The sequence below is a fragment of the Triticum aestivum genome, chromosome 3B (genome assembly GCF_018294505.1).
Source record: "Triticum aestivum cultivar Chinese Spring chromosome 3B, IWGSC CS RefSeq v2.1, whole genome shotgun sequence".
NCBI lineage: Eukaryota > Viridiplantae > Streptophyta > Magnoliopsida > Poales > Poaceae > Triticum > Triticum aestivum.
This window is the reverse complement of record NC_057801.1, coordinates 781,982,382-781,996,179: the sequence shown is the minus strand read 5'-3', so window position 1 is coordinate 781,996,179 and position 13,798 is coordinate 781,982,382. Positions and strand designations below refer to the sequence as shown.

The 13,798-nt window shown below is 46.7% G+C and overlaps 3 protein-coding genes across 3 annotated transcripts; 2 read left to right on the top strand and 1 right to left on the bottom strand.

The window, feature by feature from the left end:
- Positions 1 to 1,475, top strand: LOC123072392 (glucan endo-1,3-beta-glucosidase GIII). The gene is made up of 2 exons (XM_044495947.1): positions 1 to 234; positions 466 to 1,475. Exons 1-2 carry the CDS (start codon positions 153 to 155, stop codon positions 1,395 to 1,397), a joined length of 1,014 nt encoding a protein of 337 aa, XP_044351882.1. The 5' UTR covers positions 1 to 152; the 3' UTR covers positions 1,398 to 1,475.
- Positions 1,476 to 6,797: 5,322 nt separating this feature from the next.
- LOC123066554 (alkane hydroxylase MAH1) lies at positions 6,798 to 8,576 on the top strand. Its single transcript, XM_044489607.1, has one exon. It carries the CDS (start codon positions 6,909 to 6,911, stop codon positions 8,451 to 8,453), a length of 1,545 nt encoding a protein of 514 aa, XP_044345542.1. The 5' UTR covers positions 6,798 to 6,908; the 3' UTR covers positions 8,454 to 8,576.
- A 2,414-nt stretch (positions 8,577 to 10,990) lies between these two features.
- LOC123066553 (expansin-B7) lies at positions 10,991 to 12,653 on the bottom strand. Its single transcript, XM_044489606.1, has 2 exons — positions 11,980 to 12,653; positions 10,991 to 11,885 (listed from the first exon to the last, which is right to left on the bottom strand). Exons 1-2 carry the CDS (start codon positions 12,388 to 12,390, stop codon positions 11,361 to 11,363), a joined length of 936 nt encoding a protein of 311 aa, XP_044345541.1. The 5' UTR covers positions 12,391 to 12,653; the 3' UTR covers positions 10,991 to 11,360.
- Positions 12,654 to 13,798: the final 1,145 nt, after the last annotated feature.

Here is a 13,798-nt window from a genome sequence, read left to right as displayed (position 1 = left end):
AAGAAATAAAGAAACTCTCGAGGTGGACTCGGCCGACCTGGAACGAACGTCGGAACGTGTGCTTGCGCCAATCTGCGGGATAGCAGTGCTGAGAATTTGCATATAAAGGGACGACTGTGCCTGGTATAGAATACATACACTGCATTGCGTCGATGGCGAAGCATGGTGTTGCTCCCACGCTTACAGTTGCAGTGGCGCTGTTTGTTCTTGTTGCCCTCGCAGCATTTCCAGCAGGTACTATATCCATGATTTTTTAAGATGCATCCATACATCTATGCATTTTGTTGTTATCATACATGAAAATATATTTATAGAGCATAAAAAGAGTGTAGTGCTCACCGGGCAGCTAATCCGGCGATAACTAAACATTTATGCCAGGAATCAGATATTACTAATTGCTTCATTATTGTATTTTTGACGTACACAAGAAATCAGACTCATTAAGCCGCATATTAATCTTTTCAGCGCAGTCTATCGGCGTCTGCAACGGCGTGATCGGCAACAACCTGCCGGCGCCCAGCGACGTCGTCAAGCTCTACAAATCCAAGGGCATCAACGCCATGCGGATCTACGAGCCGGAGAGCAACGTCCTCAAGGCGCTCAGCGGCACCGGCATCGGCCTCCTCATGGACGTCGGCAACGGCGCGCTAACCAGCCTCGCCAACGACCCCTCCGCCGCGCCCGCCTGGGTCAAGGCCAACGTCCAGCCCTACCCGGGCGTCTCCTTCCGCTACATCGCCGTGGGCAACGAGGTCATGGACAGCGCTGGGCAGAAGACCATCCTCCCGGCCATGAAGAACGTACAAGCGGCGCTCACGGCTGCCGGCCTCGGCAGCATAAAGGTTTCCACGTCGTTGCGGTTCGACGTGGTCACCAACACCTTCCCGCCCTCCAACGGCGTGTTCGCGGACCTTGACTACATGGGACCGATCCTGGACTCCCTGGCGAGCACCGGCGCGCCGCTTCTGGCCAACGTGTACCCCTACTTCGCCTACAAAGGCGACCCGCAGAACATCAAGCTCAACTACGCCACCTTCGTGCCGGGCACCACCGTGAACGACGACGGCAACGGCCTGACCTACACGAACCTCTTCGACGCCATGGTCGACTCCATCTATGCCGCGCTGGAGGACGCGGACAAACCGGGGATGAAGGTCGTCGTGTCCGAGAGCGGGTGGCCGTCGGCCAGTGGGTTCGGGGCGACGGCGCAGAACGCGCAGGCGTACAACCAGGGATTGATCAAACATGTCGGCAATGGCACGCCCAAGAGATCCGGGCCGTTGGAGACGTACCTGTTCGCTATGTTCAACGAGAACCTGAAGACAGGGGAACCGACAGAGAACCACTTTGGGCTGTTCAATCCGGACAAGTCGCCGGCCTACTCCATTAGTTTCTGAAGTACACGACAAACGCTGGATATTTTGTGTTCGAATAAGCTGCCTGATGATGCGAAATGCATGCATTTTAGACAACCACTCATGTGTGTGTGTGTCTGTGTTTGTTTGTTTTTTGTTCTAGTTTTTCTTAAATCTCCAAGAAAACTAGTAAAAAAGAAAAGCGGACTGAATCCACTTTTACATGCCATATTTAGTCTCAATTGTGTGTGCCAATTTTGCTCCATTCTACCAGTATGGGCCTGCACATGCCAACGAGGACAGTAACACTACCGGAATAAACCCCTATGCCGACAGTCAAAGGCCGTACCGCCGGTATACCCCTATGCCGACGGCATAGGCCCGTCAACATCGATCTCGACGGCGTAGTCTTGTCAAACCGTCGGCATATCTGCATATACCGACGGCATCCGCGCAACCGTCAGCACAGAACCCCGTCAGCACAAAAAACAGCCACATGTCGCCCGTCCGAAGCTCATGGCAGGGAACTATGCCGATTGTCAGGCCGTCGGCATAGCTTGCCACGTATCGCTTGCTGGGAGTTCCTAGCCATCGGCGTAGGCCTGCCATGTGGAAATTCCGGGGAGAGAGAATATATGGTATCTAGATTTGACGGCATGAGCCTACCATCTGAGCTATGGTCGGCAGGCCACATATGTACTGACAACCTAGGTATACCGACGGCCGCCGTCGGCATAGGGCTCTCTTCTGGTAGTGTAACTCAGCAGCCAAACCAACATGTTGTCTTTGTTTTCTCACCAAAAAAACATGCCGTCTTGTTTTTTCTCTTCGGTTTTTGGATTATTTTTATGGTGCGAAATATCTAAAAACCTACTATTAAAATAAAATATACATTAAAAACTTTCAATATATATTTAAAAATGTTCACAAAAGGGCAGCCCGATGCGTGTAGCTCCCGCTTGCGCAGGGTCCAGGGAAGGGTCCAACCACTTTGAATCTATAGTACATAGCATTTTCCTACATTCTGCAAGAGTCTGTTTCCACGAGTCGAACATGTGATCTAATGGTCACAAGGCAAGAACTTTACCGTGGCGCCAAGGCCCCTTCTTAAAAATGTTCACAGATATTTAAAAATATTCTTCATATATTAAAAATAATAAAAATATTTTAGAAAATGTTTATCAGATATTTAAAAATATTCACCATGCTTGAATGAATAAAAAGGTGGATTTATAAAAAATAAAAGGAAACGAAAATAAAATTAAAAAAGAAAATAAAAAACAATCAATGACCTGAAGAAATCAGTATAAAATAAAAAAGAGCATAAAGCCCTTTGGAAACCCAAAACCCATAAGGAAAATGAGGAAAAAAAAGGAAAACCGGACTGCACAACTCTACCGGCCCAGGAGCCTGTGCCCGCATGCATCCGGTGACTAGCGTATGTGCGCTCGAATCCGGGAGGTCCTATTAGCGCTGTAAGCATCGCTTCGCGCTTCTGGCGCTCGCATGCGATGCACAGCGGGCCGGCCCAACAACCTACTGACAAAAGCAAATCGCAAAGAAAAAACAACAGCTTTATTTCCGAAGTAGGACTCGAACCAAGGTCGCCACTGTAACTGCCGATGCGAGTTAACCACCAAACCAAGAGCCTGTTTGCTGATTACTACACAAAAAAAAGTATTTGACCCTTCTTTCAAAGTTTACAAAAATAGAAAAAGTTCGTGAATTTGGAGAAAGTTCATCGAATTTGAAAAAAAATGTTCATCGGATTTGAAAAAAGTTTATCGGATTTGAAAAAAGTTTATCGGATTTGAAAAAGGTTCATTGAATTCCGAAAGAAGTACATCAAATTTGAAAAAAGTTCATCGCTGTTGAGAAAGTTCATAAAAAACTGAAAATAGTTCATCAATTTTGAAAAAAGTTCATAAAATCTGAAAATAAGTTCATTGAATTTGAAAGAGTTCATCAATCTGAAAAACATTTATTGTAAAAAGTCCATCGAATTTGAAAAGTAGTTCATCTACTTTTTTTAAGTTCACAAATCTGAAAAAAATTCATTGATTTTGGAAACAAATGTCCACGAATTTGAGTAAAAGTTCATGGATTTGGGAAAGAAAAAGTTCACTGGTTTTGAAAAAAACTTCATGAATTTGAAAGTAATCTGGGCATTTAAGAAGAAAGGAAAAGGAGAAAGAAAGAAAAAAGAAAAGCCGAATAAAACCGTCCGGAGAAGAAACCACAAAGTGAGGAAACAATAAAAGGAATTAAAAAAAGCAAATTGTCACCACCGGCGGGATAACTTACCGACTTTTGTTGCCATTCCTTTAATTTACAATCTTTTACTTTCCATTCTATAAACCAAAAATATCAAAAATATTACTTTACCGTTTATCTATCTCTATCATATCTCACTTTTGCAAGTAACCGTGAAGGGATTGACAACCCCTTTACCGCGTTGGGTGCAAGTTTGTTGATTGTTTGTGCAGGTATTCGATGACTTGTGCGTTGTCTCTTAATGGATTGATACCTTGGTTCTCAAACTGAGGGAAATACTTACTCTAGTTTGCTGCATCACCCTTTCCTCTTCAAGGAAAAAATCAATGCAAACTCAAGAAGTAGCAGTGAACGGCATAAACAAGAGCAACCAGGGCCGCTACAGGTCGGTGATTACAGACATAAAACTTTGAGCTTCTAGTTTTAATTGTAATTTAATTTTTGAAGGGTGTGCTGTCAACGGTGAAGTCAATAGGTTACCTAAACACTCTCTTACTCTCTCACTAACCCTCACGACCGATTTGTATCCCACTCCATGTGGATTATCATCAATAAAGCTTATATTTCTCCTAAGAAAAAAATTACTATGTGCGTAGTAGCACCCCGCACATTTTTAGTAGGTATTGGGAATTGTTGTTTTAAACTTTTTGAAAAGCTTTTGTTTTGTGTTGAGAACTTGAGATACCAGTGCATTTGTGCTTCTGTGATGAAGTGAAAGAAACTGGTTTGCCAATCGTTAGGTACTTAGAGCAACTCTAGCCGATCACCTAAAAGACTATAGTGATAGTTTTCATTGTACTTTCATTTCTTCTCTAACCGACAGCTAGCCGATTCCTTAAACCATATAGTGGAGTAAAAGATTTACTCAGCATCCTATTGGGAGCCTCAATATGCTCGGCTGCGACCCGATCGGAGTAAAATTTCTGGCCTCTCTCGCACCTCCCCACCACCAGTGCTTCCTCGCCGGCGCACCTTCCAGCGGCCGTCCATCGCCCTCGCAGATACATCACCAACTCCCACTGGCCCTCGCCACCCTTCTGCCCGAGTCTGACCCCTTCGTCGACCGTCGGCCGTCGCCGGAATCGAGGTGAAACGCCCCCACCGTCGCCTCAATCGATTCAATGGATCTCTCTCGAATCTTCTTCCTCGTGGCGGGCACCCCATCTGACTGTTGTTACGCATCGTTGGAGGTCATTCTCACGCGTTGCCGCCCGCTAATTTGGCCTAAATGTCACCATACGGCCGGTGCACTACCACTGCCTTGCAAGTGGTCGACGGAATCCTAGGTGTTTTTTTCTTTTCGTTTTGTTTTGTAAAATCAAATTGAACGAAGCCATTTGAATTGAAGATGAAGAGTTTGAGAGAGATGTGGAAAGAGCCTTCGGTGTGCCTCATAAACCCTTTGCAATTCTTCGCCGCCCTACTGGGTACTAGAGCTCCAAGGTTCTATGTCAAATTATAACTTGTTGCATCATTTTGCATAACATGATCGTCGAAGCTGAGAGAGATATGCCTGAAAACTTTCGGTACATCACCAACAGGGCTTCTGTTGAGCTAGAGTACGATCTAAATATGATCCAGGCATTCCTAGAAGTGCATCGTAGGATCAAGAGCCCATAAGTTCATAACCAGCTCCAAGATTTTATTGAGTATCATTGGAACCTTCATACCACACATAGTTGAGCTTTTAGCATGTTATTTGCTACATTTGACCCATTCGGTGCGTTTGAATTTGAATAATTTGGTTTGTAAACTTTGATTCGTTTGTAAACTATATCTGTGATTTGCTTGCACCTTCATATTTATGTTTAGTTTCTATACGTGTGCTAATATGTAGTTGCAATGTAAACTAGAATTGCATAAGTTGGAAAATACAAAATTATACTTCGTCATACTTAGGGATAGACTAAGTCATGTCAAAAGTTATTGGAGTGAAAAACTTACTAAAGTATACTCAATCAGATACTTCTCTTTTTTCAGGGATCGGCTAGAGTTGCTCTTATAAAACTTGTACATAGATGCACGCGGTGGATTAGAAATACTAGAACGGAGTGATTACGTTTTGCTAGGATTATTTGTAGAACCGCTGGGTTTGTCTCCGTGATAATCCAGCATATCATTTATATGAATTGTCCTCCTTAAAAGCTACCATTAGAACATCTACAGCCCGACTTGACAAATCCGACTCCCTAGACGTCCGCGGACAAAACTAAATGGCCCCTCATATTTGGCCGGCAGCCACACATGTCAAATTCAAACCCTCAAATTCATATAAAAATCAATGCACGTTGTACACGGGTATGTCATATAACTAATATTTGTTGGTTGCAAAATTACTTAGTTCAAACATAAAATTTATTTTAAGTACACAATTAAAATGTTAGCTCTTTGGTTTTTATTGTGGGAGGAGGCGACAGAAAATAAGAGGGGAAGCGACCATCTCTACAGTTTCTGGCAACGCGGCCTAGAAACAAACAAAGAAGAAAGACTGACCGCGCGACGAGATACATGCCCAAACAATCGACTGACCGCGCAACAAGATACAGGCCCAAACCAGCGACTAACCGGGACGAGCGTCGCGCTCGACAGCAATCAAAGCTTTGCGACAGTTTTACAGAAAAAACAAGGGTCCAACAGTGACAAAACTGCGAACCAACCTGTGATTGGATGGTTCGAGGGACAGTGGTATTCCCAGCCCATCAGGATTCAAGTCCTGGTGCTCGCGTTATTCCTGAATTTATTTCAGGATTTCCGGCGATGTGCTTTCTGACTTCGTAAATTTCAAGATGACATATGCCGGCTCAGTCTCTCGAAGGTGCTCATAGGGGTAGAGTATGCGTGTGTGTGTTCATAGGGATGAGTGTATGCGCGTATGTATGAGCACTTGCAATGTTCAAAAAGAAACAGTGACAAAACTTAGATGTAGCATTATTAAAAATCATCTGGATGTAATTTAGCAATTCTGAAAAATAAATTTCTGGTATTTTCCAGTCGGTTAGGCCATCCGCAATGCCCCTGGTGAAAAAAATGTGGACGAGAGAAAAATCCTCGTGGAAACGAAAATGTGATCTCTGCATTCACGTGCAGCAACAACAATCCTCGTGGGCAGTTTTCAATTGGAAAAGGTACTCCGGCGACGTGGACAATGTTCCGCTCCCTAAATGGATGTTGGCACTTGGCAGAGGCTTTGAACTCTAGACCACCATTGGCGGCTGGCACGCTCCTCCATCTCGACAAAGCCGGTCCTGTCCGAGCAGGTGACCGTGCAACGCCGCAGCAATGGCGTCCGTCTCCTTCCTCGAGCTCTCGCTCGCCTTGCTCTGCTTCGTGGTCTTCTACTACTTCCACATCAGGTCCAAGCGGCAGAACCCAGCGCTCCCGCTGGACTGGCCGCTGGTGGGCATGCTCCCGGCGCTCCTCGCCAACCTGCCGCGCCTCCACGACTGGGTCACCTCCGTCCTCACTGCCAGCCCGCTCAGCTTCCGCCTCGCCGGCCCGCCGCGCTCGGGGCTGCAGCTCTTCATCACCGCCGATCCGGCCAACGTTCGCCACGTGTTCACCTCCAACTTCCCCAACTACCCCAAGGGCCCCGAGTTCGCCCAGATCATGGACATTTTGGGCGGTGGTATCTTCAACGCCGACGGCGACTCCTGGCGCCGCCAGCGTGCCAAGGCACAGCTGCTCATGTCCGGGCCTCGGTTCCGAGCCTTCGTGTCCCGCTGCAGCCGCCGCAAGGTCGAGCGCGACCTGCTCCCGCTGCTAGCCCGCGTCGCAGGCGTCGGCGCCGGTGAGTGCGACCTGCAGGACGTGTTCCTCAGGCTCACGTTCGACGTTACAACCACGCTGGTCTTGGGCGTCGACCCAGGCTGCCTGGCCGTCGGCTTCCCGGAGGTGCCGTTCGCGCGCGCCATAGATGACGCCATGGACGTGCTCCTTGTCCGCAGCCTGCTCCCGCTGTCCTGGTGGAAGCTGGTGCGGCGGCTCGGGGTCGGGTACGAGCGGAAGATGGCGGTGGCGGGGCGCGACATCGACCGGTTCATCGGCGACACGATCGCCAAGCGGCGGGAGGCGGTGAAGGCCACAGGTGGAATCGAGGACTCGGCGGACCTGCTCTCCTCCTACATCGACGACGACGATGGCGACGCCGGCAGCGGCACGGTCGTCGACGTATTCCTCCGCGACACGACCCTGAACCTTGTGATCGCCGGCCGGGACACGACCGGGTCGGCGCTGACCTGGTTCTTCTACCTCCTCACCAGGAACCCGGGCGTGGTGTCCAAGATCCTGGCAGAGCTCGACACCATCAAGACCACCACCACCACCCTGGACGGCATGGTGACCTACGACCCGGACGAGCTCGGCCGGCTGGTGTACCTGCACGCCGCCCTGTGCGAGTCGCTCCGGCTGTACCCGCCGTTGCCGATGGAGCACAAGGGAGTGGCCGCCGCCGAGGCGCTACCGAGCGGGCACGAGGTGCGGCCAGGGGACAAGATCCTTGTGTCGCTGTACGCGATGGGGAGGATGGAGGCCGTGTGGGGCAAGGACTGCCGGGAGTTCCGGCCGGAGCGGTGGATCGGGGAGGACGGCAAGCTGCGGTACGTGCCGTCGTACAAGTTCATCTCCTTCAACTCCGGGCCGCGGACCTGCCTCGGCAAGGACATGGCGGTCGTGCAGCTCAAGGCCGTGGCGGCCGCCGTGGTGAGGAACTTCGAGGTGGACTTCGTGGCGGGGCACGTCATCGAGCCCAAGATCTCCGTCATTCTCCACATGAAGAACGGCTTCAAGGCCAGGATCAAGAGGAGGCAGGTGATGAACAGCTTATGAATATTTCGAATAAAAATCTAGAACAGTATATTACCAAAGCCTGTAAACAATGGTATTCGGTATACTCAGCAATGTACTCCCTCGTAAATGTTCTTATATTTCTTTTTACGGAGGGAGTAGTCACTTAGGGAGCAATATAGTGCTCCCTCCGTCGAATAATAATTTCTGAGTCCGGGCTCATCTACTCTAGATGAACAGTAAATTAAAGATAGTGAAAAATTCTAAAAATCGAGTTTTTTGGGTGAAAGATGCTTGAGTGTGTGATATCCATGCCAAATTTCACCGTGTTCGAACATATGAGAAGCTCGTGGCAAAAAAAAGACAAAAACGGTTTGAACAGTGCGCAAACAGTAAACTTTCTTGCAGACCCAAATTTTGTTTGTTTTTTCTCGCGAGCTACTCAAATGTCCAAACAAGATAAATTTGGCAGGGACCCAAAGCATCTTTCACCACACAAAAATTCAGAAGTTTTTGAATAGATGCGCCTTGGAGACAGAACGCCGCTTCCTCCCCCTGTTTCTCTTTTACTCCGCATATAAATTTGTTTTAAGTCAAATTTAATAAATTTTGACCAGTTTTATATTAAAGATATATCAACATCTATAATAGAAAAGATATACAATATGAAAATTAATTCCGTGATGCAATGATATTGATTGATAGTATAAATATTGATATTTTTTCCTCTAATGTGATCAAACTTTACGAAGTTTGACTTAAGACAAAACTTATATGTAAAGTAAAAATAAATGAAGGGAGTAGTCGACAATAGTGATATTGTTATTACCATTAGAGAAGAAAAAAAATGAAATACAAACTAAAACAAAATGAAAATAAAGTTTTTTCCAAAGGAAGAATGAATTAGTGGCATTGGTAGTACCTTTTAAGAAAAAAGAAAGTGAAGAAACAAAAACAAATAATGACAAATTGCACCAATTTTCAAAAAAAAACTGTGCTTTTTTAATATGCAGGTATAAGCATGTAATAACAGAACTTTTAAAACAAGAAATTTCTTAAGAAATAATAAATTAGTGGCATTAGTATTAACCTTAAATAAGAAAGAAATTAAAATAAAAACTAAAACAAATAATGATAAAGTTTGCACACAGTTTACACAAAAGTTACAGTTTTCATAATATGCAATTGTAACGATATGATAGTGGAATGTTCATAAAAGAATTCCTAAGAAGGAAAGAATTAGCGGCATCGGTATTACCATTAAAGAAGAAAGAAACATAAAATAAAAACTAAAAAAATCAAAAATCAAAATAATTCTTTTTCTATGAAAGAATGAGTTCGTGACAATGGTATTAACCTACAAGAATAAATAAAAACAAAATCATGAAATTTTCTAAGGATAATGAATTAATGGCAATGGTATTACCCTTTAAGAAGAAATAAAATGAAATAAAACTAAAACTAAATCAAAATAGTGAAGTTTTCTAAGTAAGGATGAATTAGTGTCATTGGAATTAACCTTTAATAAAAGGAAAGGAAAAATATTATGAAAACTTTGCACACAATTTACATAGAAATAACGATTTTTTTATAAGGGGAGCACTATGAGTCCATTGGTGGATAATTGGGAAAATCCACCGCCGTCAAGATCATCTTCTTCGGTGACGACACCGCCCTCCAATGCATCAACTACATTGACTCCGATGTGTAATGCGGTGGCCAGATCCGGCGAGCCGCCGCTGTAGGTAATTTTCATGGAAGTGCTTGGCCTTTTACCGGCAGTGCCGAACTCCGCCCTCTCCCGCGTTGTCATTCGTGCCACACTCTTCCTGCCATCCACCGGCGACGGTCGCATCCGCCTCTTCCTGCACGAGGACGCAATGCCCCAGAGTTAGCCGTGCCCGCCTCATCCTAGTTAGAGAGAGAGAGAGAGAGAGAGAGAGAGAGAGAGAGAGTTGTGGGGAAGAAAATGTTGGCGTTGGGCGTTGTTTCAGAAATTAAGGGAGGTGGAGAGTGTGTGGGACCCACAAGGACATGTTTGCACAGAGAAGGCATTCGGCCAGTTGACGCTGATTGTTTTCATCTTTATAATAAGCAAGAATAAGCACATAATAATAGAATTTTCACAAAAAAAGTTTCATGAGAACAAATGAATTAGTGAAATTGGTATTATCCTTAGAAAACAAACAAAATAAATAAAAATAATGATATTTTCTAAGTAAGAGTAAAATAATTTACACACTTATTATATAGCACTTGCATGCATACATTTACAGTCACTTAACATCCCAAAAATACCCATAAGGATAGAAGAAAAACATACTAAAAAGGAAAAAGAGAATAAAAATGCATAAAAATAGAAAAAAGCGTAAAAACAAAGGAAGAGACGTAATGGCTGATTTGTCAGATGGGCTAAATAGATATAGCTCAGTCGCACAGCTAGCTGGGCATCAGCCCATGAAGGAGTTGACTGAAGCCCAAATTTAGGTCAGTCAAAAATTCCTAGCCCGAAACAAGACATACCACATAACACACAAAAATTTCTCAAAACCAAAACAGACAAAAAATGAGCACAAATCTTGGAGCAACAATCAATGGCCAGAATAATAGACTGACCCGAATTCATTTTTGAGGTACCTTACATATAGCTAAACTGATACAGTAAACTTGTGTAAATAATACAGTAGACATTACAAACATTTTTTTTTGCATGATAACATTACGGCAGAATATAGCTAGCCTATACGTGTCGTATCGTATATATACCAGCCTCCTCCAAATCCCACAAACTAAAGTTGTCACGTATGTATATGTACAAGGATAGTAGGACAAGATAAATGATAAATACGTAGCACCGGACGTCACAAGCGACGTCTCGGCTATATAGCTTGGCACAACAAATCCATGCATGCATGGACATGCATGCCTTCCATGGGTCATCGGACGGGATCAATCATCGAACTGGACGTCGGAGCTGTACGCGGCGTCGGCCTGCCAACTCGCGGGGATGACCTGGTCGGCGACGAGCGACCTGCCGGACCCGTTGGTGACCCGCAACGAGAAGGGCCCCCGCAGCGGGCGGCGCGTGTCCAGGCGCCAGATGGAGCCCCACGAGTGCCTCATCGGCCTCCAGGCCCCCGTCGTCTCGCCGCCGTCCATGAGGTCCACCTGCGCCACGTCGCCGTCGCCGTTCCCGTACTCCACCAGGATCGCCAGGTAGTTGGGGTTCGACCCCTTCTCCACGTGGAACGTCACCGACAGCCCCGGGTACTGGCATGGCACCCTCTTGAACTGCATGTCGATGATGCCGGCGTGGCGGAGCTCGTCGTTGCGGCCGTCCTTGGCCATGGCGCCGAACGCAGTGCCGCTGAGGTCGAAGTGGTAGCGGGCGACCGGGTAGTAGTTCATGTCCGTGATGATCACCGTCTCTGGGACGCCGGAGCACGCCGGATGAGCGTGAGCCACGCACCTTATCTGCACGCAAACACAATGCAACGCGACAATCGAAGGCCCATCAGCACTCTACTGTCAGTGTCAAGCAACTGCAATACCGGCAAAAGTAGCTGACCTGGTAGCAGGAGCCGCATCCCTTGCCGTCCTTGAAGAGCGGCTCGTTGCCGCACGACGTCATGGCGTTGAACGGAGGCAGGTTCACGTTCTTGAACCCGCACGCGCCACCGTTGTCGTCCGGCCCGGCGCCATCGGGGGCGCCGTACCAGGTGGCCCTCGCGTCCAGCCAGCCGTCGGAGGAGCCGTTGGTGCTGCCGGAGCCGGAGCCTGGGCTGGGGGTAGCGGGCGCAGGTGGAGGTGTAACGGGGACGGGGCTGGGGGTAACGGGGGCAGGTGGAGGCATAACGGGGACGGGGCTGGGGATAGCGGGGGCAGGTGTGGGTCCAGGGCAGCCGCAGCAGCCATAGGCGGCGAGCAGGCAGAGGAGAGCGACCGCGACGGCGTAGGAGGCGGAGGAGGTCGCTGCCATGGCTCGCTTGCTTGCTGGTCTCGCTGGTTACTGATCGAAGGCCCTACTCTGGTGGTCTGGTGGTTAATGCCGTTGGGGAGCATGCGAATTTATAGGCCAGCAGTTTAAGGGATCAAAAGGAAGGAGGGAATGGAGATTGGAGATGACGGGTGGAGAAGCGGACGAGGAGCCGTGATTGGCAACCTAGCTTGGGCCCTACGGGTTCACATGTGGATGGAGGGAGCCACTCAACCGGCTGCTTACACCCTTGCCCGTGCTCACGAGATGCATTTCTCTCTGCTTTTAAAACTCATCTTCCGTTCCATCACCAATCAAACATATATACTAACCTACTGTATATTACAGGTACTTCGTCCATGTACGTATCCCCGGAGCAAGCATATATAGCATCACGCAGATTGCCGACCATATGCAGCCACATCTTGTTTTGTAACCACCAATGCTGTGTTTATCAGTTTATGTACTGCCAAAATACCAAACTAGTATTGCCAATCTTAAAGCTACGTGTGCATCGCAGACGATCAGGGCATGCCAAGATAATCACAAAGTGGTTACACGCTACCCGTGAGGCTGCGAGTCCGTGACACGGCATGAACCCGACAAGTATATATATCCGGTGACATAATAATGATGCACCGAAACGTACAATGGTACTAGAAGACTAGTACAAATTGTTGGAACATCTGCACAATCTGCCCATTGCGTAGAACGGTAGCACACTTCTCTCCGGCCACGTCATAATCTACCTCGGTGTTGTGTGAAATGATTAGCTAAAGATCACACGGCACACCAAGTCCTTCCTTCCTTTTTTTTTGCCTTGCCTTTTTAATAAAAGTTGGGACAGGGGGCAACCCCTTTCATTTCAAAAAAAAAAGTTCTTCCCCTTTCAGAGCATTTTTCCAGATATTGAAACTGGAAAATGTTCAACAAAAGCTTATATTACTGAATTTTGGACATCTCTCTTGACAACAAAACCCTCATGATGAAAAACCTTCATAAGTTCTTTAATAGTGAAAATCTGCCTTTGGGTCAAACTGATTTGGGAAACTTATGATGGCACACAGTTGCCTGGACAAAGGATGGAAGGATCCAACTGGTGGAGGAGCCATTAAAAGCTTATTTCCCTGTTCAAAAGCAAATATCAATGAATATGGGTAATGGCCAATCTCTACAACTATGGCATGACAACTGGATTGATGCTCCCTTAACTAGTAAATTCCCATAACTCCATTCCTTTGTTAAGAATGACCTGCAGTCCAGAGGCGGAGCTAATATTCTTGATCGTAGAAATCCCGTGTCGATTAGTTCTATGATACATAGGTTCGGGTCAGACGTTTGCCCCTCCCCCCCAATCACCCCTTAGCTCTGCCCCTGTTGTAGTCTACATCATCCTGGATCTCCGTATTGG

Coding starts and splice junctions, on each gene's coding strand:
- LOC123066554 (XM_044489607.1), top strand. CDS start 6,909: ATGGCGTCCGTCTCCTTCCTCGAGCTCTCGCTCGCCTTGCTCTGCTTC.
- LOC123066553 (XM_044489606.1), bottom strand. CDS start 12,390: ATGGCAGCGACCTCCTCCGCCTCCTACGCCGTCGCGGTCGCTCTCCTC. Junction 11,886..11,979: donor GATGCGGCTCCTGCTACCAG/GTCAGCTACTTT, acceptor GTTTGCGTGCAG/ATAAGGTGCGTGGCTCACGC.
- LOC123072392 (XM_044495947.1), top strand. CDS start 153: ATGGCGAAGCATGGTGTTGCTCCCACGCTTACAGTTGCAGTGGCGCTG. Junction 235..465: donor CCTCGCAGCATTTCCAGCAG/GTACTATATCCA, acceptor TAATCTTTTCAG/CGCAGTCTATCGGCGTCTGC.